The sequence below is a fragment of the Artibeus jamaicensis genome, unplaced genomic scaffold (genome assembly GCF_021234435.1).
Source record: "Artibeus jamaicensis isolate MK-2021 breed Jamaican fruit bat unplaced genomic scaffold, CSHL_Jam_final contig_793, whole genome shotgun sequence".
Taxonomy (NCBI): Eukaryota; Metazoa; Chordata; class Mammalia; order Chiroptera; family Phyllostomidae; genus Artibeus; species Artibeus jamaicensis.
Window position 1 is genome coordinate 12343285 of NW_026521975.1, and position 25367 is coordinate 12368651.

General features: G+C 48.9%; 1 protein-coding gene across 1 annotated transcript in view; it reads left to right on the forward strand.

The window, feature by feature from the left end:
• Nucleotides 1–25367, forward strand: part of ITGB5 (integrin subunit beta 5) — a 112835-nt gene that overhangs the window by 13839 nt on the left and 73629 nt on the right. Inside the window, exons 3-5 of the mRNA XM_037132133.2 lie at nucleotides 7093–7297; nucleotides 16219–16468; nucleotides 24197–24365. Coding sequence (XP_036988028.2) covers nucleotides 7093–7297; nucleotides 16219–16468; nucleotides 24197–24365 — 624 coding nt within the window. The remainder of the gene's footprint in view (nucleotides 1–7092; nucleotides 7298–16218; nucleotides 16469–24196; nucleotides 24366–25367) is intronic.

The following is a 25367-nucleotide window of genomic DNA, read 5'->3' on the forward strand; positions in this document are numbered from 1 at the left end:
GACATTTCATGTAATAAGGGCTTGTTGATGATGAACTCCTTTAGCTTTACCTTGTCTGGGAAGCATTTTATCTGACCTTCTATTCTAAATGATAGATTTGCTGGGTAGAGTAATATAGAATGCAGGTCCTTATTGCCTTTCATGACTTGGAATACTTTCCAGCCCCTTCTTGTCTCTAAAGTTTCTTTTGAAAAGTCAGCTGATAATCTTAAGGAAACTCCTTTGCAGGAGGTAACTCACTGCTTTTCTGTTGCTGCTTTTAAGATTCTCTCTTTTTCTTTAACCTTTGGCATTTTAATTATGATATGTCTGGATTTGTTCCTCTTTGGGTCCAACTTGTTTGGGACTGTGTGCTTCCTGGACTCGTATGTCTATTTCCTTTGCCAAATTAGGGAAGTTTTCTTTCATTATTTCTTCAAACAAATTTTCTATTTCTTGCTCTTCGTCTTCTTCCGGCATCCCTATGATTCAGATGTTGGCATGTCTGGAGATTGTCCCAGAGGTTCCTATACCCTCCTTTTTTTTGAATTCTTTTTTCTTCTTGCTGTTCTGTTTGAATGCTTATTTCTTTCTTATATTCCAAATCATTTATTTGAATGCCAGCTTCTTCCCCTCCACTGATGGTTCCCTGTAGATTTTTAAAATTTCACTTAGTGTAACTTTCATTTCTTCCTTTATATTGTTGCCATACTCAGTGAGTTTTGAGCATCCTGATCACCAATGTTTTAAACTCTGCATCTGATAGGTTAGTTATCTCTGTTTTATTTATTTTTTTCTGGGGGTTTGATTTGTTGTTGTTTTTTTTTTCATTTGGGCCATATTTCTTTGTCTCTTCAATGTAGCAGCCTCCCTGTGTTTGATTCTGTGTATTAGGTAGAGCTGCTTTGACTCTCTTAGTAGTGTGGCCTGTTGTAGAAAAGATATCTGTAAATTGTGTAGGGCAGAACCTTAGGTAATTGCCAGGGTGGGGCTACCCACTTCACCCCTTTGTGGCTCTGTGTTGGGGGAGGGGTCAGAGAGGGGATGATGCTGCTACCTAGCTTCTGCAGGTTTGTCCAGTACTCACCTCATTTCCAGTCACTTCACTCACTTACCGTATGTGACTGGCACCCTTCCAGCTGTTGCTGTGGTGGTGAGTCTCAGAGTGGGTGGGTTTACATACATTCTAAGTCAGTGTGGGTCCTTTAAGCCGAGTCTCCTGAAAATTTAGCAGTTTCTTCAGCTGCTCCAATACCCACTGGTTTCTGTAGCCTGAAGTTATAGGGGATTCATCTTCCTGGTGCTGGAACTCTGGGCTGTGCAGTCTGGCCTGGAGCTGGGATCGCTCATTCACAAGGTATCCTTCCCGATTTTTATCCACCACACGTGACTGTGGGATCAGCTGATCCACCGCCACTGCCTCTCCGTGCGGCACTGCAGCTCCGCGCCTCTCTGCCAATCTTCATGACTCAGCCCCTCCTACTCATGTAGCTGAATGTGTCTTCTTTAAGCCCTGTTGTCAGACTTCCATACAGCTCGATTTTCTGACAGTTTTGGCTGTTGTTTAAGATCTAGTTGTAATTCTTCTTGTGGTTGTGCAAGAAAGCGAGTGTGTATACCTATACCTCCATCTTGACTGGAAGTAGGAAAAGAGATTTCGATTAAACAACAGTCAACCTCGTTATATGCCATGGGTAATGGGATGGAAGAATAGAGAGGGGCAGGGTACAACAAGGTGCAAATGCCAGTGTCGTAACAAATTAAAAGGATCTAAATTTGGAACACCTCCTTGTTGAAGTTCCTATTTCCGTTCTGTTGCTTCTCTTGGTAATTTGCCTATAATGAATGCACTTACTTTTTCTAAGTCCTTTGGAGAGTTGATGACGAGGTTCTGGAGACCACGGACAGAGGCTTCCTTCATGAACTGAAACCTCTTCCGGCGCTGAGCACCAGGAGAGCCTGCAAGCAGTTGAGCTGTGTCCACCTTCTGAACTTGTTTCCATTTTTCCATGTTGAGATGAAGTCCCCTACCCCGACCTTCCATACCCATTTTTCTGCATGATGAGAATGTTTATCCTCCAAGTTTGACAGGTAGCAAGAAGATCTCTGTATTTGGGGCAATAAGGAGATACAAAATTCAGAGGGATAGAATCTGTGTGCCTTGTTAGTTTTTCTGCTATGGAATTCAGCAGTGACCCTGCCTGAGATGATGCAAAGATTTCTGGACTTGGGTCCAAGAAGCTGAGGCCCAATGAATTTAGACTTGTCTGGTGAACTCATGCATGTGGGGGTATCTCACCCACAGAAGTGTGGGGCTGCCCTGACTGGTGGGGCTCAATTGGTTGGGTGTCATCCCTCAATGCAAAAGGTTGCAGGATCGATTCCCAGTCAGGGCACATGCCCAGGTTGCAGGTTCTGTCCCTAGTGGGGTGTGTACAAGAGTCAATTGATTGATGTTTCTCTCCTTCTCTTTCTCCCTCCCATTTTTTCTCAAGAAACCCCCCCAAAGTGTGGGGCTGACACCTTGTAACTCGCTTTATTCCCATACCTGGTGGAGGGTCCAGGCATCAGGTCTCTGGGACCTGAAGACTGTTTGCACATCAGACGTTGGGATGTCAACCATGTGAGGAGGATTTTCTTTTTTTCTTCTTTCTTTTTTTTTTTTTTTTTAGAGGAGGATTTTCTTAATCACGAGTCTTCCTTTTCTCTAAGGGTTTGTCATCTGGGGCATCTGCTCTCACTGAATGTGGGGCTTGGAACTGTAGGTCTTGAGACATTGCCTTTACAATGTTTGGGTATCTGAAAGGTCATAACCTTCACAGCATTTGTCCACGGCCTCTGTGGTTTTGGTTTCTTCCCTTTAAATGTGCACATGTCCTTGTTTAAAATAAAAATATCCAGAAAGGATTTGAAGGGCATAAAGGAGAGGCCCTTGAGCTTGTGGAGTAACACTTCCTTTGGCATCTGCCATGCACTCTGTCCTTTTCTTGGACAATGAGAACCTATGGCTAGAAATTAACTGTGGTCATTTTCAGACTCAGCGCCATAGGGGCCTTCAGCTGTGGCGGGAATACCCTCAGAAGGTTCTTCAGACCTCCCCTGCCCAGGGGTGACTCAGCTGGTGTCTTTGGGGCCTTAACACTCTGAAATAAAGACAAGAGCTACCATGGATTGACGGGCCGCGAACCAGACAATCCCGACCCAGCAGGGCACAGCCTGGGTTGCAGACCAGTTCCCTGCAGGCCAGTTCCCAGCAGGGGACGCACGAAAAGCAACCATACATTGATGTTTCTCTCCCTCTCTCCTTCCCTTCCCCTCTAAAGATAAATAAATAAAATATTAAAAAAAAAAAGACAAGATTTGATGTATAGTTAAGGGTGTCTGAAGGCCTGTTGAACACATCAGTAAGGCCATTGGGCCTGGCCCAAGTAGCAAGAAATTGACCTTTGTGAAATAGGATTTTGACAAACTGATGATACAGGTGAATGGCACTGAGATCAGACCTAAATTTGGTGCAGGTGCCACCATAGGTGCAGCTCCTGCACCTGTCAGTAAAGCTGGAGCTGCTGAGAGGGGGCTGCCTGCACTGTCATATTACTGACTGGTTGGCACTTCTGAAGTCATCCTGCAAGTTGCAGTTTTTACGTGGGCAGTCATCATTCTTACCCTGAGAACCAGGAGCATTGCAGGAGTTCCTGGCCCTCCCTGCTGGTGCAGCAAACTTCAGGAAAGTCATGTGTTTCGGAGGTGAGGTTCAACCACAGCCTTGGAGACTGGTACTAAGGAGAAAGAGGGGGAACACTGCCACCAAAGGAGGGGATGAAGAGGGCTTTTCTCCTAACATTCTAGAGAACAAAGAAGCCCCAGAGTGCAGTGAGCAAAGCCAGCTACACAAACAAGGTTGCAGTTGGCATAGGTGAGGGCTGCCTCTGAGTTCTTCGAGTTTGGGAAGTAAGACCTGGACTTTGAGTCTTCTAATGATTCCAGCAGGTACATCTTCCCTGACCTGACCAGCAGTAGCCCTGTGCAAATCCTCCATCAAATGATGCAGACACCAGCCCTCAGTGTCCACGGCATTGTGGGTGAGATACATGAGAAATTCACAAGGACTACTGTGGTCTGTGGAGGAAAAGGGACAGCATGGCCACTCTCTCAAGGGGAGAGCACACTGACCCTTGCCTTGACAGGCTTTTATTGCTTTTCTGGGCACATTACATTGAGGGTGGTCCTGGTTTACTCTGCACAGGTTTGATTTTACAAAAAATAAAGGAACGGATGTTGCTAATTACATCACAGAAGAAGGATATTTGCAAATGCAAAGGGAAAAGTGGTTGAACTGGTTACACTCCTCCTTGGAAGGTTTAACATAGATTTTAGGAAGTTACTTTAAAGATAGTCATTAAACGTTTTCTGCCTTAATTCAGGGTGAGGAAGTTTTATCAAAAAGCAAATCTCATGGCCTAGGTACAGTGCAGGCCTGATTCCCCACAGGAGAACCTGTCTGTGGGCGTGGGTCCTGTGTGCCGGACCTGGCTTTCCACTGGCCTTTCCGAGTGGGAGCTGGGCCCACGCCACGCAGAATGGTCTCTTATAATCAAGGACTGGTAGTCTATCAAAAACCCCTTTGGGCAGGATAGCCAAGAAGGTCCAGGCAGTAGGGGATGATCTCGGTGACCACCCTGAAGGCCAGTGGCTGAGGCTGTGGATAAGGAGTTGTGCAACCGCCTCCTACTCAGAGTGAAGCAGACTGGCTTTTTGACCTAGTCTGTTCCAGAGTAGGAGTTGCTGGAGACCGTGGGAGGGGCATCGGGTGTTCCCTTCACTCTGAGGAGACTGAAGGTGCTTTCCTTGCCAACCCCTGGTGGCAGGGATCTGCCCAGACTGGTCAAGACAGGTGCACCTTGGCAATCAGAAGTGGACCGAGGATCAGCAGCTCCTCAGAACTGGAGGAGCTGGCAGCAAGGCCCAGTGCGTCAACAAGACGTTAGGAAGTTCTCCAGCCGAGTAAGCTCTGAGCAGGCAAGTCCCTGAGCCCTTCCAGCTCTGGACAGTTAATTAGACCTCTGCTCCAGACAGCAAGGGACAGCAGACCGATGGCCGCAGGGCCCGCAGGAAGTTGACTCGCCCTCCCCCACACCTGGGGCTTCTTACTGCTTCATTAGAATTGTTACATCAGAGTCAATCCTGGCCACTCGGAACCCCGTTTTGGAAACCCTAGCTTTGAAGTCCCTATGTAATTTCAAGGATACTCATTTTAAGCTGGAATAGTCACGGTTCTCTCCTTGTTGCACAAGTGGAACTAGGTGTAGCTGTGGAGCCAGCTACACCTATGGCACAGTCCCCAAGGTTTCGATAGACAAGATCTCCAAGGGTTCGATACAGAAAGTTTAAAAAAATCCAGCTATAAAACACACATACAAAAACCAAAAAAACCTTGCAGAGGCCCAGAACAGCACATTTGGTTTTACTTCTTTAGAAATACAACGAAGTCATTCTGCTTGACTTCTTGGTCTTGAATCTTGCAAAGACTCCACAACAGACACTGACTAGCTTTGGGGCGTCCTAGTCATGACCAGGGACGAGTCCCTCTGCATGTCTGTGTGTCGGCCAGTAGTGTGGCTCCTGACAGCCGTCACGGGACCCCTGAGCCACCCGAGGCTTTCTGGCCAAGTGCCGCAGAGGGGAGCAGAAGGCCGGCATCCAGACTGCTCCCGCCATCACGAGCGTCACCCAGCACAGCAGTGGCTGGCACCCAGCCAACGGGAGGAGGTGACCTTGGTTTTCACATCTGTCAGTGAAAGGTGTTTGGAAGGAATCCTGGGTTTGCTTTGTCATTTAAATTTTCGTTACCGGAAAACGATCAATATTTCCTTTCGCCATGTATTAAAATGAAGGATGTTATTTAATTTTAAAGTTAATGGCCTCAAAGCTGTGGTGCCCCACATTAGGTTGGGTCACCCTGCTGCCTGCCCCCCTCAAGTCATCTTAAGAAAAGAACTATTTTTCTTATCACTGTGGCTTTATTGTTCAAACAGCAATACAGATAAAAAAGAAAAATAATCGTTTTAGTTCCTCTATCCTAATACCTCAACTGTCTTCATTTTAAAGTTTTTTTTGAACTCTAATGCAGAGACAACTATATTTTCTGATTTTTTTCTTAGTATGAATGTTTTGAAATCTCTGTTTAGTCTTCATAATCATTGGTAATGGCTGTGCTATCTGTTGAAGTGATAAACCATGTTTTTCTTATGGTTTAGGGATTTAGGTTTACAAATTTGTAAGATTATATTATTCTAAATAACACTGTAGTACAGATCCTATCAAGTTTCCCTTTCTTTTGATTTTGTCTTTGGGTTAAATTTCTAGAAGTGGACCCCCAGGTCAAATAAGGATACAGTATGTGTTGTGACGTTGAGCTCTTGGTGGCTGTGCAGCGTCGGTGTCTGCAGAACAGACACGTGAACAGTTCCCGGGGGAGCTGCCGATCGCCCGAGTGATGACTAACTCGGATACTTACTTCTTTCAAAAAATTTTAGCTGTACAATTTATGACCATTTCAGTTATTCTCTCACGCCAATCATGTAGACAGTTAGGCACATTTTTAAAGGTGCATTTTAACATTAACTTAGCCATGAAACAGCCCCTGGCCAGCTGGTTCAGTTGGTTGGAGCTTCGTCCTCTGCACTGGAAGGTTGCGGGTTCAGTTCCCAGTCGGGGCACATACCTAGGTTGCAGGTTCAATCCCTGGTTGGGACACATACAGGAAGCAGCGGATTAACGTTTCTCTCTCTCTCTCCTTCCCTCCATCCCTTTCCAAAACCAATGGAAGAAAAAGTTATCCTCTGGTGAGGGTTAAAAAAAGAACCAAACCATGAAACCAAACATTTTTATTACGTGTGTACCATTTACAAAATGCTTTCATTTCCAGCCCCTCAGTCCTCTTAATGCTCGGTGGGGTATCTGGGGTACAGATGATCATTTCTCCATTTCCAGACAATGAAAATGGAATGTCGAGGGCTCGAGGTCAACCAGATGGTGGTGTGTCTACAACCGGAGGTGTCCTGGAGAGACAGTCTGACCACCGCCTGCTCTCTTCTCTGTTTCTTTGCCTAGAACTTCGGCAGCCTGCGGTCAGTCACCTCCCGGTGTGACTTGAGGGCAAACCTGGTCAGAAACGGCTGTGGAGAGGAGCTGGAGAGCCCAGCCAGCGTCACCCAGGTGCTGCGGAGCCTGCCTCTCAGCAGCAAGGGCTCGGGCCCTGCCGGCTCAGACGTCATCCAGATGACGCCCCAGGACATCACTGTGAGCCTGCGGCCCGGTGAGTGCCGTTGAGGTGGGACACGTGAATGACGAGGAAGTGAGCTGGGGCAGGCGGGGGGGTTGGGGAGGTGGGGGAGGCGAGGCCCAGACCCCAAGAAGCAGCATGCAGGGCCCCTGGGGCAGGGCAGCATCGCTTTGTCATTTTTAAAGTTGTGGTGAAAAATGTATGCGACATAAAATTTATCGTTGTAATAACCATTTTTAACTGTACAGTTCAGTGGCATTAAGTTCACTCACAATGTTGTGCAACCGTCACCCCAGTCCGTTTCCAGAACTTCTCACACATCTTCTCAAACCGAAACTCTGTGCCCATTAAATAATGGCTCCTCATTCCCTCTCTCCCTCCCAAGCCCCCGGCAAGCACCCTTCCACTTCCCGCCTCCGCGAGTGTGACCGCTCTGGGGACCTCAGATCAGGGGACTCGTGCAGTGTTCGTCCTTGTGTGACGGCCGATTGCACTCCACGTGGCACCTTCGAGGTCCGTCCACACTGCAGGGCGTGTCAGTTGTGGTTTTAAGGCTGGGTTACATTCGCTGCGTGTCTGTGCTGCACTTTGTGGATCCACTCATCCATCACTGGGCCCTGGGGTAGTTTCTGCCTTTCGGCTGTCGTGAATCGTGTTACAGTTTTCGATGGGAGGATGGAGTGAATGCATGTTGCTCAGGGAAGGTGCAGCTTCTGGGGAAATGTACTTGTGCCTGTCAGCAGATTCCATTTAAGTCAGTGACATTCCGAAGGGACAAACTTCTAGAGTAGGAGTGTTTTGTTTTATGACCCTGGAGCCCCTGCAGGCCCCAGAGTTGATTGTAATATAAGGAAGGTAACAGCTTTGCACACCCACTCTGAACTGAATACTTGATCTGCCCCCAGGTAGTGAACACCGTCTTACACGTGAGAGTGACCTGCCCAAGCTCCCCTGTCAGGGCAGCGAACTGACTCACCCCACAGGCCTTTGTGGCTGCGGGGCTCATCGCTGTTTGTAGTCGCCACTCCTGCCGTCCACTGCTCCGAGTGTTCGAATCCTTGGATGTCGAAAGATGCATGTGCACGGCGCTGAATTAAGAAGCATCGCATTGTTGAGAGAAGGGATTTTTCCAAATTCCATTGATCGTAGCCTTTTCCCCCTATGCCATCGTCTAGGAAACCTTTGGCGGTCACTGTTTCTAGATGGCTTGCTCAGGTTTCCTGGGAACTGGGCGCGGTGCAAAGACAGAGACCTGGCTGCTGTGTGGGTGCCGCCCCAGGCGCTGCGCCAGCCCCGGGGCCCCGGCCGTTTCCCAGCCTTGGCATCTCCAGGTCTTTCTCGCTTTCGTTCTTCACAGCTTCGTTTGGAGGCCTAAATGAGTTTGTTTTGTATAAATGCAGTTTAAAAAAGTTAAAATCATTGTTTTCGAAGTGTAATGGGCAGAGATGTAGATGCTAGAGACTCAGCCAGGTGCCGGTTTGAATAGGGATTCTCGGTGTCTCAGAAGTGAATTTGTTTAGCACGGCTCTGCCCATCGGAAGTGCTCGACAGTGCTGCTTGTTCCTGTTAGAAAGAGCTCTGAGTTACCATGTATTTGAGACATGTTTTATTTGCCTGTTGAATTATCTTGGAAATACGGAATCAAAGAAGGATGTAAATGGCCCTGCTGGAGAGGGGCACAGACTGCGGGGCAGTGCAGGGATTCATTCGTGCCGGGATTAGTGGAAGTTGCTGGTTTTGTAAGTCATTTCCCTGTAAGTGACTCAGCCTGTTTGTGTGGGGAGACACCGAGCTGAGAGAGAAAAGGGAGGGAGCCCTTGCCAAGTTGTGTGAGCGGGCAGGAAAGCCAGCCGGCCTGTATGTGGGCACATGTTTGGTGACCTTCTGTACGGACAAATAACTCATATCCTGTGCAGGCAGGCTCAGGGTCAAGGGCTTTCACCCAGAAGGGAGGTAGGAGTTGTGGGAGACTTGAGGTATTGGAACGTGGTGTAGGATGAGAATGGTTATCAACAGGTGAATAATACATTTTCCTTTTTTTTGTAATAACAGGGTAACAGTAACTTAAAGAAAATTTTGAAAAGATTAACACAATATTATTTTTCTTTTTTACTAGATTCTGTCTTTATTCACATGTTCATATTTTTCATCCACTTATATTTATAATTGTATATAGTTTTTACCCGAAAACAAGGAGGAAAATTCACACCTCCGAAAGAGTCTGGTGTCGGGGTCGCCCTGAGGGAGGGAGGCTCTCGTGTCCCCGGGACCCCTCGTCCGGGATGGCCCCCAGAGCCTGTGGTGTTCTCTCGAGGAGACGCCCTACAAGGTAGCACACCGTCAGTCTCTCTTAGGGAAGAGTTGAGGTCACACCAAGCCAGAGATGTCAGCTTTCATTCTGGTTTTAACAATCAGATGTAAGGTGTGATTCTAAGGTGGGAAAACTGTTGTTTGGTTTGACTTATCAACTGGTTTCTGAGACAGCCCCCAAAGAGGAGCCACAGAGGTGAGGAGAGTGAGGGCCGCCCCCTCGGGCAGAGTTCTCTCGACATTAAATTTATGTGCAATATTTGTTACGTGGAGAGCTCAACATATGCTCCACTAAAGAAAAAAGAAATTTGCCTTCCTCGGCGTAGTCACATCTCCTGCTAAGTATTAGGATACAGTTCCTGGTGCGGTGAATAAAATGGGGAACGGGATCCTGTGTGTGTGCAGACTCATTCTGGGCACCGTGTGGGGCCCTGGCCCTGCGGACAGCATGGCCATGGCCAGCCCCGTGCTGGGAGGCCAGGGTGAGGGAGGGCTGGCTGCCCTGCACAGACACTCAGAGTGAGGACGTTCCCGTCTGTAGGGATGAAGACCAGGAGCAGGTCTGATGAAAATATGAATTCTGAAAGGTCAAGAACCTTGTGGGTATGTTTCTCAAATATAGAAGCACTTAAAATCAATGATGCCTCTTCACATTTTGAAAATGTTCGTATTAAAGAGAAGTCCAGACAAACCCCTGGATATTTGTTTATTTGGGGGGAGAAAATGGTATGTTGCAGTTTATCATGTGCAAACTTACCTCAAAGCAATGACCCCTGACTCTGGTGGAGGCGTCAGCTACGCAGTGACTGGGTTTTTCCATCGTGCATGTTCGGCATCGCTTTTGCCTCTCCTGCCTTGCCCTGCTCCCCAGACCTCATCGTGATAGATGTTTGCTGAGTGAAATGGAATGCTTCGCCAGCCTTCTGTCAGACTAGCCAAAGACAAGCCTCCGCACAACGCAAGAGACTTCACCAAGGCAAAATTACTGTTCAAGGATAAGCCCGGGAAAAAACAAAAGAAGCATTTCCCTCGACTTTAAGCAGGATTTTTAAATTTTGTTTTTCTTTTTTAATTGAGATGTCATTCACGTACCGTACAATTCACCCTTTTAAAGTGCACAGTTGGTGGCCTGCAGTCTGTTTGCAGAGCTGCACAGCCCTCACCTCTGCTGACCCGAGAGCATCTTCATCACTCCCGAGAAGCCCTGCGCCAGCCGCTCACCGGCCCTCCCGGTCCTTCCCCTCCCCCTCGAACTGCCGTCGGTCTGTTTTCTGACTGTGGTTTATTTATCTTGGACATTTCATTTAAATCATATAAGGTGTGGCCTTTCATGTTTGGCTTCTTTCACTTTGCAAACTATTTTTAAGATTCACCCATGTTATAGTATATAACAGGACTTCCTTTTTATGGCCACATAATATTCCACTGCATATAACTAGATGTACGACATTTCAGTTGATGGCCAGTTGGGGTGTTCCCGCTCCAGGGCTGTTCTGACTCACGCTGCTGCCGATGTCCACGCACAACCTCCGTGCTGACATGTGTTTTCAATAATCCTGACGACACGGCGGGCAGCATTGCCGGGTCACGTGGTGGTTCTGTGTTTAGCTTTCTGAGGAATTGCCAGACTTCAAGCGGGATTTTGTGTAAACACAGGATCATAGTTTCCATTTTGTTTTCAATCCTGAAAATGTCAGGATAGCAATCTTAAAAAATCCTTAACCAGGGACATAAAACCCTTAAGAAAGGACATAAACTTTGGAATAAAGTTTACTGAAATGGTAAAAAGCTAGAGCTGATGCAATTAGAAAGGCTTTACTTAAGTCATCGTTTGCCCCACTCAGCCTCTCTGAAAAAGGATCCTTGATGGGTAGTCTTTTTTTAAACTTAACACTTTTTATTTTGAAGTAATTTTAGATTCATAAGTTGCAGCAATAGTGAGGAGTTCCTGTGTGCCCTTCTCAGCTTTTCCCAGCGATGACACATCCCGTAACCAGAGCGAGTTGCTGCAGCCAGGAAGGCGGCCGCCCTGGCGCCACACTGCTTGCTGAGCCACGGGCTGGGGTGGGGCACCTGTTGGTGTGAGTCTCTGGGCCGCTCTGCGCTGCTTGGTAGGTGCCGTTATCTGACTGAGGTGTGGTTCTGTCGCCCCGACTGACAGTGCACATGTAAAAAAAAGGCTTCGTGGGGAGGATAAGAGGCTTGCTGTAGAGTGAATGTCTGTGTCCCCTGAAATCCATGAGTTGAAATCTTAACCCCCACTCCCACTGCACCAGGAGGTAGGGCCTTGAGAGGTGACCAGGTCATGAGGGTGCAGCCCTAATGAATGAGGTCAGTGCTGTAACAAAAACCAAGGTCCCGGGGTGCCCTTCTGCCACGTGAGGACATAGCAAGAAGTGGACAGTCTGTAACTGTAGAGGGCTGCCCCCAGCACGCAGTCGTGCTGGCACGGATGTCCAGCCTTCTTCAGTGCAAGGACTAAATTCCTGTTGTGTAGCAGCCACCCAATCTATGGTACTTGCTGCAGCAGCTCCAACGGCCCCAGACGGGGTTATTTTCGAGGAAACTATGAATGCTGAGCGCTAATGCTTGGGGCAGACGCTGTGGAGGGCAGCCAGGGCCCCACTGCCCAGAGTCAGGATTCGGGATGGGGAGCGGGGTGTGGGGCAGCGTAGCGGGCTTGCCCTAGACCAGGGAGGCCACTCCTTGGTCCTGGGTCCGGGCTTGATTCTGGGGTGCTGTTACCTTCTGCTGCAGAGCTGACGTGTGCAGGAGCACCCTAGTTCCCTGCTCCGCTGCAGTCCTGTTGTATGTAACGTAGCTGTATTTTATGTTTGCATTCTTTCAGTTTCTGGTAACTCGGGGGCATCAAAAACTTTGTTTATTTGAGGATGGCAAGAGTCTTTATCTTTTGAGGTACTACTTTATCTTAACATTTGAAAAAATAATCATTCTTTAAAAAATTAAAAGTTCTTGCTGGAGATTTCTTCCGGAAATGTTTGCCATCGCTTACATGTCCCCAAGGAAGGAAGTTTTCACTTTTTATTGAGGGGAGGGCAGAGAGAAGGAAACTTTAAAAAATAAAATCCATTTCAGGTAGATTCCTGAGCTGATACCTGATTATGGGGGGGGGAACCTCCAGGGAAGAACCCAGCAGTGTCAGGAATTCTGTGAAAACACAGTTGGGGTGGGTGCTTTGAAAAGAGGAAAACCAGGACACCAGAGGGGCTGCTTGCAGGAGTAGTTGCATCCTCACAGGTGCAAGGCAATCAGCTTTTTTTTTTGGATTTTGCTTCATCCTATTTCTCTGATCCTGCTGTTGGCCTGAGGCAGGAATTATGTGGAATGTCCCCAGAGGGGAGGGGTGCAGCCACCCAGGGAGATTAGCCTGTAGGGGCTTGTGTGGAGAGGAGAGAGGGAGGGGCTTGTGGGCAGGGATGGTGTCGCCAGAGACAGACCCAGACCCAGCACCCACAGCGGAGGCGAGGCAGCCTCTGCACCTGGCAGACACAGGGCAGGTGGTGACTGGTTTAAAGCCTCAGGTGGCACAGGACTGGGGGCTGGATGTCTGTTGGAGTGTGGGTAAGTGTGCATGGTCTCTGGACACGCCCCCTGAGGTTGTAAATGTGGCCCAGACCTTTTCTCAGCAGAGAGGGCACCTTGCACATGGCCACGGCTTCCCTGTCAGTTTGCTAACTGTGGGGACCACCCTCGTTGGGGAGTCGGTGCATCGTAGCTGAACTCCCACACTGAGAACGGGTCCGGGAATGTTGCTCCCTCCAAAATCTGCTGACGGGACATTCCATTCCTGCCGAGGCCCACTGAGGAGTTGGTAGCATTTAAAATCAGGCTTGGTTGAGGGTAGAACCCTCGTTCTGAACATCAGTGCTATTACTCCCTTTTGGGGAAATGGGAGAAATATTTCTTTTAACATTTGCAGCCTCTTTGTCACGTGGGTGCACATGTTTTCTTAGTGGTCAGTTTCTCGTAGAAACCATTTCTCACTTCAGAATAGATACCCTCTTAGTATACAGGGAAACTATAAATCATACCTTGTTTGTCTTTGCCTTCATGTCTGGAAAATTTGCAGTTAAATTTAATGCACAAGGCTGCAGCCCTTCACAGTGAAGTTTCTGGCAGAAATTTCTGTCTCTTTTTAATCCCCACAGGAAATGGGGGATAATTTCCCCCATTTGTAGCATTTAAAATTAGGCTTGGTTGAGGGAGCAATAAACCCTCGTTCTGACCATCAGTGCTATTACTCCCTTTAGCAATTGACTTTGGAGGAACCGAGGCCGCAGTTTTCCTCGTGGAGAAGCATTTGTCTGGTGTTTGTGTACACTGTCTCTTTAAACCAGTGCAGTAATGAACATCCTGCCATTTTACTAATACATAAACTGAGCTGCAAGTTTAAAGAAGCCCCAGGGTCTCTGAGTCCTTGGTGACAAGGTCTGAGTTCCAACCCAGCTCCCCTTTCCAAGGGTAGTGTCCCGCTCCCTCCCATGGGTGTCTCCCTGAGTCCAAACCAGTTCCCCATTTCCTGGTCCTAAGTCACGCATCTTTACTTACTCGTAATCCACAGAAGGGTGGAAAGGCTGAATAAAAGAAGGTGTAGCTGGGAACTTAGGAGGAAAGGCACAGGTGACAGAAAATGCAGAAGACCCTGTGAAAAGGTCATAGGACTGGACAGAGGGAACGTGATTCCAGGCTCTGGCCATTTGGAGTCTGTGGTCTGTCATGGGAAGGCCAAGGAGGGGCTCCCTCTTCCTAGGTCTCCCTCCCCCCTCGCCCCCACTGTGCCGTGGCCCCCTTGGGGGGGGACCCTACTCGGTCTGCCTGACGGGAACTGGAGACAGACGTTGCAGCGGTTCAGAACGCCTTCTGGGAGAAATCTCAAACACTCCTCCATTTGAGTCAGACTCTGATGGTGTTTTAAAAACAGGCTTATACCAACAGGCAACCTGAGCTACAACACATCAGGCTTTAGGCGGCTGGGACAGTACATGCAGAGACAGGCAGAGGAAGCAGGCGCGGTGCTGTCATTCCGGCTGCGGATCGTAATTATGCTACTCGCACTTCAAGTCTACAGGCTTTGGCTGCTTACAGAACACTTCTGTCCCCTGTGGGGGCTTCAAACCTTAATCAGCGCTGTTATTATTTTTACTTTTTTGTTGAAGGAAATTGAGGCTCAGGTTGCACCCCTAAACGAGAGACAACTGCAACTTGGACTAAAATCTTTGGATCATTTTATTCTGGATGATCTAATTCATGAAGGACGTCTTTTCCAGGGTGGGAGGAGAGGGAGCTCAGAGCATTGGGTTGCCTTTCTGGCAAGTTCAAGAACGCTGCAGCTTGCCAGCTGTCAGCTGGAGGTGAAGGCTGGGTTTCTCTGAGACGCGATACCGGCAGGTCAGGCTTGGGCCCCTCGGGCAGGAGTGGCCACCTTTGCTATTGCACCTGTGAACACATGGAAAACCTCCAGATTCCAAAGGTGTGTGAACAGATGTTCTACCCATAAAGTTCAAGGACATCTCTTGTTGCCTCTGAAGGGCTAATGAACCCAAGGGCAGATACAGTTATTTCATGTGATTTGCTTCTTGAAGTTGGATCTGAACGAATGTGTTTGTAGAGATTATAAGCGATTTAGGTTCTTTGTCCTGGTGTGAGTCCACCAGGTACCGAGTGGGCCTTTCTGTGCGTCCTGGGGGTGACGTTGCAGGAGCCACACCTCCCAGACACTGGCTTTTCTTTGTTCTTTCTTCTGAATGAATTCCCCTTTCCGCTGTCTGTTGACTCTCTTATGGTAAAACCAAAAATTATTTTTTTTCTTGTCTCTGGCGGACAAATCTAGTTGTGTTTTTTTCTTGCTTTCTTTTTCCCCCTTTTGATGGGGCCAGAATTTGGAGCCCGTCTCTCTGTATTTACACGTGTGGTTTCTGATGATAATGATTTGTCTTTGCTGTTCCAACACAGCCAGTGCCCAGGAACTAAACCCTGTTGTCTGCCGTGGCGAAGTGGCTGTTTGAGCTAAAGCCGGCCGTGGAACTCCATACTGTTGTTGGATAACTGGCTAGAGGCATAGAAGTAGGTGCCGTGGCACCAGCATGGAGGCCGAGTTTTAGGAACTGTCTTTGTGTCCCCCACTACTGCCTTGCGCTCTGTCTTCCCCACCTCACTCGTGTCTGTGCCTCTCTTTTGTTGATTTCACCCCGTTTTCTGTGTCACGTACACCTGTGTACTCTCTCCTGGCCACGTTCCCACCGTGGCTGGGCCTTTCTCCGGAGTTGGTGTGTGGTTGGCGGGCTACTCTCACCCAGTTTGTGCCCATGGAATTGTCTGGTTCACTGTCCACCAACGACCCAAGTGCCGTTTTTCCTGAGGAAACAGGACACCACTGAAGAGACTGGGCGTTGAAGAGTTTCCTTTAAAATGCTGAGCCAGTTGTTTGGGTGCAGAACCCAGGGCTTCATCCTTGGTGCTCATACTCCCCTCTGTCACTCTGCTTCCAAGGAAAAATATTTCTCCAGAGGCACACAGTCTCTAGAGAAAAGTGAGTGGTGGACCAGCTTTGAAAGTGAAGTCCCTCCCTTCAGTTCCTGCGAGTTGGATGACCTGTAACATGCACAGCCTCTCTGTTGGCACAGGTGACAAGACCACCTTCCAGCTGCAGGTTCGACAGGTGGAGGATTATCCCGTGGACTTGTACTACCTGATGGACCTCTCCCTCTCCATGAAGGATGACTTGGACAACATACGCAGCCTGGGCACCAAGCTCGCCGAGGAGATGAGGAAGCTCACCAGCAACTTCCGGTTGGGGTTTGGCTCTTTTGTGGACAAGAACGTCTCTCCTTTCTCCTACACAGCCCCAAGGTACCAGACCAACCCGTGCATTGGGTAAGTGATCCGCTTCCTCTGTTGCATCTTTAAGGAAGGGGGGGATGGAGTAACAGGAGAACTTAGCCCAAAGAAAGGACTGGAGCGGGGGCATATTTAGGAGGGTGAACCAGGCTTACGTGTTTCACTTGATCAGTGGTCACCCAGTGCTGTCTTCCCACTCTGGGTGAAGAAGTGAACTGTCATGAGGTTGCGTAGAGGTTGCTGATCAGAATTCACCTCTTTCCCTGACTGCCTGACGTGGGACTCTTCGCTGCATTAATAGGCTTTAGAGAATGTTCTCAGGAAGTGATGAACCCTGGTGCGCACGGAGGGAGAAGACAGACCAACTTAAACGTGCCCCTTGTTTGAAGTGACTGAGGTGCTGAGGATAAATGAATTCAAAGTCTGTCCCTATTGTGCACACAAATTACTACAACTTACCTTGACAAAACAAAAGGAAAACCCTGTGTTTTAAAGGTATAATTTTTTTCCAACGTAAGTACTCGAAGTAGAAAATATTTGACGCATTATTACAGAACAGGAGTTTCTAACTGCTACAACAAATTCGAAAGTGCCTAATGGCTTCAACGTGATGGAAGTTGATTCCTGCCGACCTAAGTGCGTGTGGGTCTCTGATCAGTAGATGCCTCTCCTCCAAGTGAGTCTCGGGCCCAGACCCCACCATCTTCCACATGCCCTGCACGTGCCTTCGCAGCTCATAGTGTCTGGAGGGTTGCTCATCAGATGATCTTACAGGCCAGGACTGAGGGGCGTGGCCTCTTCTGGTCCACGCTCTAATCTAAAGGACCGTGTTCCAGCAAGGAGGCTGGAAACTGAGCTGCGCCCAGGAAGATGAGGAACCAGGACTGGTGCTCCAGTCTCTGCCATGGAGTGTGTGGGGGCTAGGGGAGGCGGGTGGAGGATCACGTCCTCCAACTCTCCTAGCACAACCTCTGCGAGGTTGGCTTGTTTCTTACAGCCTTTCAAGTGTTTCTTTAAATGGCAGGATTATGCACTGAGGCTGCAGTGAGCGGTAACTCCCAACTTCTTGCCTCACCTCCACATTCAGCTTTGTTTACTGAGGCCTTGAGATGCCGCGGGATAAGGAATAGCTCAGATTTAAGTTCTTACCAAGTGCGAAGCACCATACTACATACTTTACATGGGTTATTTTATTCAATATCATGATCTTTTGAGGTGTTTAAGGTAGATATGTGCCATATTTTAAAGATGAGGAAGGTGAGGCTTAGAGTAAATAACTTGCCTAAGATTATACAAATAGTAGGGGGTTCGCTTGGCATCCGAATCCAGACGAACAACTTCCAGCCCTGGCCGGGTGTCTCAGCTGGCTGGAGCGTTGTCCCATACACCAAAACTTGCGGGTTCAATTCCTAGTCGGGGCACGTGCTGCTGTTGTGGGTTTGATCCCCATGTCAGGGCATGTACAGGAAGCAGCCGATCAATATCTCTCTATCTCTCTTTTACTCTAATCAATAACATATCCTCAGGTGAAGATTAAGAAAAAAAAGGACCAGTGACTTCCAGAATCTGCATGGCCATTGATATAATGCTTATTTTCCCCCCATCCAAATCACACTGCAACACACAAACTTTTCTTACATCTGTTGTAAGTAATAACGCCCATTGCCAAACTACCACCACCGCCCTCTAGATACTTCTATAGCTAGAGTCAGGTTAGGCCGTGCTGCAGTAACAGACAAGCCAGAGATCTCAGTGTCTTAACACAGTGAGAGTTTCTTTCTTGTTCATTCAAAATCTAATGCGGTTGAACTGTTTTCCACTGCAGCTCTCCTGTAGGTGGTGACTTGGCGATCAGGCTCGTTCCATCTTGTGAGATGCTTTTCGATTCTCGATCTCCTTGGCTGTTCCTAGGTGGAATGCTCCTTAAGCCCCCGAGCCTGTCCAGCACCCCAGTGCATCTCTGGCAGCCTCAACGGCTTCTAGCTCTGGGTCAGACTGCTGGTGGCGTGGTGTACGTTCTTCTGAATCCTCCCTGTTGGATGCAACACTCTGTTGGATGTTAACTTAGGTCTTCCCCAGGGTTTGGGAACTAACACAATGGTAGGAAAAAAAACTAAGATAAGAACAATTTTAAGTCTGAGTTTCTTAACCGCAGAGAAGCACCAGGTGTCATCATTTACTGAGTTTAGCTTCGTCCTGGCTGCAGGTGGTTGTTGGCATTATTACCTCGGTCCTGTCCCCAGGGCCCCTCTTGGCAGAGTTCCAGTACCACATGTCCTGTTGTTGGAGAAGCTCTGCTGCTCACCAGGAGCACCAGCATCTTAACCAAAACTTTTTTCAGTTTACCTGGAATAGTGATGCTGCTTCATTTCACCTCTGCCCTCTGATTGAGCCCTGGTTCCAGACAGACAGGTGGTCTCCATTACTCTGTGCACCGCCCAGTAACTGTGAGGTGCCACCCTGGAAGCTGGCGGAGGGTGAAGGGCGGGCCCTGGGCACTTCACGTTTGAATTCAGGTTATTACACCTTATTCAGAGCCCCTTTTCCAAGCCCTAGAAGGCAGAGCCAGTTGCAGACAGTAAAAATCGTGACAGTGAGTCTAAGGCACGCTGAAAAGCTGCTTGTAAGACAGGAAATATAGCTAGGAACAGCAGTTTTGAAGGAAAGCTCACATCTAAGTTATGCAGATCTATCTTTTGCAAACTGGGCAACACATGGGGGAGTCACCCTTCGGCTTGGTGAGCAGGCTGAGATTCTCTCCTACGTCTAAGCAGTGGCACATGTGCAGTGCCCTGGGTGTCCTTGAGATGCCCCACTGCCCCTGGGGAAATAGCAAGCTATGGGACATGCTGCTGCTGTGCCTGATCCAGACTGTTCATATGTTTATCTGCCTTTCTGAATTTTAATGGCAGTGTGAACTAGTTACCAACATTACAAAAAGTAACCATGAATACCCAGGGTTCCTAGGTTTTCTTGAAACGCTGGATGATCTAGTAAAGCTGCGCTTATGGCGCTTGTGTGGCTACCACAGTCCCCACCACTCCTTGTCTCACAGCTGGCCCACTTTACTGCTTTGGGTTTCATGTCTGGCTGGTAGATGTTGTGATTCTTATCTATTCTTTTTCTTCAGCAAATGTGGAGAGAAAAATCACTGGGTTTTCCTTAAGCTGCAATGGCATCTTCAGTTGGGTCTTTCTCCCCTGTGGTGGTGGGAGCAGCAGAAACAGCCCCCAGGAAGTCTGGGGTCCGGGGGAGTCAGGGCAGGTGACTTAAGCACCTGCTCGGGACATCTCAGGCAAAAGGGAGTCGCTTTTTCATGGGGCTTCCCTGAGATCTGTCCCCCTTCCTTCTGTGCCAGATGTTTCTGCCAAAGACTCAAAATTCTAGACTCATTTCTTCCCATCTTAGAAATGCCAAAACTGATGTAAAGTGGTACCAGGGCTGCCATAGGAGAAAAAAGATGTAGAGTGATTTAATCATCAGGTTAAAACTGTTCAATTGCTGTTCGAATAAGACAAACAGTATCACTGGGCAGTCACCTGATACTCACTGATGGGGGGGGTATTAGTCCGGTGTGCTGTCTGCTGCTCTGAGCACTTTCGGTTCTGAGCACTTTCATTAGTGGTGCTGGCCTCTTGTCGGAATACATGTTCTGTCTCGTCTGTACTCGGGACCTGGAAAAGCTGAACTCATAGAGACAGGAGAGTGGGGGTCACCAGGGGCTGGGCGGTGGGGGAGGGGGCTTGGGGGGATGTAGGTCAAAGAGTACCAGCTTCCAGTGTTAAGATGAACCTCTTTGGGGATCTAACGTATAGCCTGGGATTGAGAGTTAACAATACTACGCTTGAAATGCATACTTGCATCTTTGAAAGTTGTCAGGAGAGTCGATCTTAAATGTTCTCACCATACACACAAAAAATGGCAGTACTTGGTCTGCTTGCTCAGAGATGTGTCCTCATTTTTGAAAATTCTCAGACATTATCTCTTCAATTCCTCTCTCCTGGTCTTCCCATTTTCTTCCTAACACCGCCAGATGTGGGTACTTCTCATTGTAAACTTCGTTGTTTTTAAATTTCTCTCCCATAATTTCTAGCTCTGTTTTTCCTTTTTCTCCCCTAAACTGAGCAAGAAGTTTCTTTCAGTTTACCATTTTGTTCTTCAGTTGTTTAGCTCAGACACTGAAGTTTCATTTTGGAATTTTGGTGACTGTATTTTTGACTTGGTTTTTTGTCAGACTTTGTTTTTCATACTTTCCCTCCCCCTAATAATACCCTGTTCTGGTCGTTGGTATTTACTCCTTCCTCTCCTGGAATGTGTTATGCATCCTCATTTTTAAAGTGCTTCAGGTCATTCTGTTATCTCTGCCTCTTGAGCTGTGGAGCCCGTCAGTCTGTTAACCTGGTGGTGCCCCCCCCCCACCAGGGGCTGGTCTCTTGTGGGGTCTCTGACGTTTCCCAGTGCTCCAGGTGAGCTGGCTGCCCTGCAGGGGGTTAACGTTTGCTGCTTCCAGGATCCTCCAATTGTCACTGGGACTAGTCTTCCTGTTCATTTCTCAGTTGGGGGTTCTTTCACCATAAAAGTAGTGAATTCTGACTTACTCCGGCCTGGAGCTGCAGTTTTTATGGGTGATTCATCTCGCTTTTGGCCCAGAGTGGATATTCCCTCTTTCCCAGGCCAGTGGCTGGAATTTTTCTGGGGTTTTTTTTTTTCTGTTTTTGATTTAAGCAACAAGGTAGCTCTTCATCACACTCTGCTTCCCTAGCCCACGCTTGGCCTTCCACAGACTGGAGGCTCTTGTGACCCCATTAGAGCCCTGCCCGGAGGCTGAAGGCCCTGTGGGGCCCTCACCCACGGGGAGCCTCTGGCGTGAGCTCCTGCTCACCTCCCGCCTCGACTCTCACGTTCATTCATTCGTTGGATGATTTCCTCTTCATTTCTTGTGCCTGAGAGTTCCTTGCTGGGCTTCAAGTCTTGGCTACATACTAACGTTTAAAAAGATTCTGCTGTATCCAGCAGTTCTATGTGATTAGAGTAGGAAAGGAGCTCTTTGCTGGTCCGCTCCACGATCCCACAATATTGTCCGGAAGTGTTACATTGTTTCCTGGATTTGCCCAGATCTAGTGTCTGCAAATTAGGTTCACTTTTTACACACACATGCTCCCCAGGTTCTGTAGGCACATATGTTTTATTTGTCTTCCTGGGTCATAATCTTTAATTTGGTAACTCCCAGTACATGGTGCACCCCTGGGGCCCTGTGGCACAGACACAGGGTGGAGGGGGCGGGTTTCCTGGCCTGAGACTCCCAAATACCTAGATCTTCAGGTCGCTCAGCTGTTCAAGGGGTACCATTGGTCACGGGTGGCATCGTATTGTGATGACGGAGACGTTCAACACGGAGACGTTCAACAGCGGTTGTTTTTCTCTAGCTGGGAGGTGGCTCTAACTTGGCTGTAATAAATTTTCAGTACTGAAGGCCTTCCCCTGGCAAACACACTTTGTAGTTCCTACTGACTTAACAGTGACTCTGCCCAGCGCAGGTCCGTCCGCAGTGGGGGCCTTCGTGGCGGCACAGCTTTGGACTCTGCAGGCCCACGTGCTGCGGAGTCTTTTTCAGTCAGTGTGTGCAGTACAGTAAATGTGTCCAGTCAGTGTGTGCGCAGTGCAGTAAATGTGTCCAGTCAGTCTGTGCAGTGCAGTAAATGTGTCCAGTCGGTGTGTGCAGTGCAGTAAATGTGTCCAGTCAATGTGTGCAGTACAGTGCTCTTCATTGTAAGAATGCAGAATGTAATACATACAACATATAACGTGTGTGTTAATCAGCTGTTTGCATTGTTGGTGGGGCTCTCAGTCAGCGGCAGGCTATTAGTAGGTGAGTTTTGGGGAAGGAAAAATTATATGAGCCTTTTCGCCTGCACCAGTGAACTATGCTTATAAGCTGTTTGCGGGGCTGAAGGAGAAGAGGTAACAGCGCTGAGCTAATTTATCTGGACTTCTCAGTTTTTCTGGTTTTCTCAGTGAACGGCTGGTATCATTCTGCTGCTCACCTTCCCTTCCTCACCAGCCTGGTTGACCATGACCGGCAGCACATGCCCGGAGTCCTAAGTCCCCGACCAGCGCAACACAGAAGCGGGTAGCTGCTTAGAGGAAGAGAGAGGGGGAAGCGAGAGTTTCTATTCACTTCCTCCCGGGCCTGTCTGTGTGTCACAGAACCCCAGATGGGACCGCAGCTCAGGTCCTTCCGGATGGCCGAGTAGTTTCCATGACCCTGCTTTTTATGGCAGAATGAGGCAGGATGAACAGTTTGGGCGGCCCCAGGCACAGGTTACAGGAATCTGACCTATCCAAGCACAAGGCACAGTTGAAGGTTTGGGGGTAGGAGGAGGGCGTGGAAAAAGGGACCGGCAAGCGGGGAAAGCCTCTGGGCCCTGGCCCTGAAGTGAGGGCAGGTGCCAGCGGGGTCGACACTCTCTGGAGCCAGCTGGTTGCTCATGGCTGGTGGCTGGAGCAGACCCTGTATGTCCCGAAGAGAATGGCGCACCCTCCCAGAAAGCACAGAATTGCCTCTGGAGGGAGCCTGTCCAGACCTGCCCTGGCAGTAGCTTTGCGGTGGCAGTCAGGCAGCACCGAGCAGTTGCCAAGCCTGTTTCTCTCCCTGCTGCAGGCTTTGCGTTGAGGTATGAAGCCTCCCCCCCCCCCCCCCCCCCCCCCGGGCCTCCTGGTTAATGTTTGTTTTTCATCTTCTGTTCTGGAACAGAGGCTCCTGGCCCAGTCTGGCTCCCCAGCCTCTCCTTAGCCCTTCGTGCCCTTGCCCACTGCACCGCAGCCCCAGTGGCCTTGCCCTGGCCTTGGGCTCTCCACACTCCCTTCCCACTCAGGGCTCTTGCATGTGCTCTTCTCTCAGGGCCCGATGCTCTTCCCCTTCCCCAAGGGAACCCATCTGTGAAACAGTGTAAGGCCTCCCCTCCTATTTCATGGCCTGTATATAAATATGAAACTCCTAGAACTACAACTGGGATCCAACTTCCTCCAGGAATGGGCCGCTGGGGACTTCTACTCCAGACTCAAGGTGCGATCGCCCGATATGTAACCATGTTGTGCATTAACCTGCTATTAAGAGGCAGCACTTCCCTGCTTCCAAATTTCCAGATATAATTTTCAATTTGGGAATGGTGGGTTTCTCAATGATATTTCTTGCATCGAGGAAAGCTGATAGTTTATTGTTGCACTGTGGATAAATGAATAAAGAACATCTTCATTCCTGCTGCATTTAGCACTGGCTCCTGGGCCAGGCCGCCCTGGTGATCTCCAAGTGGGTTGACATGAAGGGGTGACATGATCCCTTGGCCCATGGCAGCAGCCGAGTCGGAGCAGCTGGTTCACAGAGCACCTGTGCTCACATCGCCTTTTCTCAGCGTTGCCCAGCGTCCCTGGCCCTCCCGCTGCGCTGCCCAGTCTGCGGCGCCCGAACCACTGGTCCCTCGCATCGGGGCTCGTCCACGACGACTTCCTCCGTGCCTGGGAGCCCACTGTCATCTGCGCTTCCTCTCAGCCATTTCTCTGTCCATTCACTTCCAACCTGGCTGCCTTGCCTGCAGTTTAGAACTTGATGTTTGCAGAGTCGGGACTATGCCATTTCTCTTTGTTCTCCCCACTATGCTGGCCCCAGGGGCACACAGTAGGTGCCGGGTGAATAATCGAGAGTACTTGGTTGTTTAAATGTAGAGACAGTGATGGAAAACTGACTCTTCTCTTCTTCCTCTCTAGCTACAAGTTATTCCCAAACTGCGTCCCATCCTTTGGGTTCCGCCATCTGCTGTCACTCACAGACAGAGTTGACAGCTTCAACGAGGAGGTTCGGAAACAGAGGGTGTCCCGGAACCGCGATGCCCCGGAGGGGGGCTTTGACGCAGTGCTCCAGGCGGCTGTCTGCAAGGTAACTTCCCTCTCTGGTCCTGTCCCTGCGTGGGAGGTCAAGGAAGAGAGTGTTGGGTGGGCGTTCACAGGGCCTGCAGGACATGGCGGCTTTTGCGCCGTCCCAGCATGTGGCTTCCCATCCACTCTCACATCAGAGCGTGAGCTCGGAGGACCCTTGAGGAAGTACCCGCAGCGGTCCGATCAGCCTGGGCTCAGGGATGGGCCCAGGCTGGTATGTGTCTCCGTGTCTGGGTGTGGCTGTGTGCAGTGGGATGCTGTCTGCTCCAGGAGACAGCTGTTCTGTGTTTCTGCATTTGGGTTTGTTTGTTTTGTTTTTTTTCATCTGTTCAGGGAGAAAAAAAATAAAGGTCAAGCCAAATGCATGGCAGTTTGTAGAGCTTTCTGCCCCAATTTTGGAATATTTTAGTACTGTTCTACTGGGGAATCCAGCTGAAAAGGAGAATTGCATGGCGTCTTTGGTTGCATTTCTACTTGTTTTTTCTCCTGCTTCTCTGTGATGTATGAATCCAGAGGGAGGGCAGAGACTTAGGTCAGAAATGAACTCATGCTTTGAGAGGTTCCAATCTCAGCAAACGATATCATTGGAATGTTGGTAATAACTCATTCTCAAATAATTTTCTGCTGTCCAAACAACCCAATAGCAACGACACAACATAAAAATCATTCTTGAATTTGCTATCTTAATGCACACTTTTGACATTTTTCCATAGTGGTCACTGGAAAGCATGTGTAGCTGGCAGTACTTTCTGGAAACTTCTGGCGGGCTTGGCCGCAGGGCGGCGGTGGGGACTGTCGTGCCTGTGGAGGAGGTCAGGGCTCAGTGTGGAGACGGTGTTTGTAAGCAGCTGCTGTTGTTTACTGGGTGCCAAGCCCTGAGCTGCCCACTTACACGCTCCTGACCTGTGGAGCCTGTGCGCAGCGTGTCTCACTCTCTTTTCCTCCACTCAGTCCTGGGCAGGGTGATAAGAGAGCCATGGTTGCTCTTTCTGAAATTAAAAAA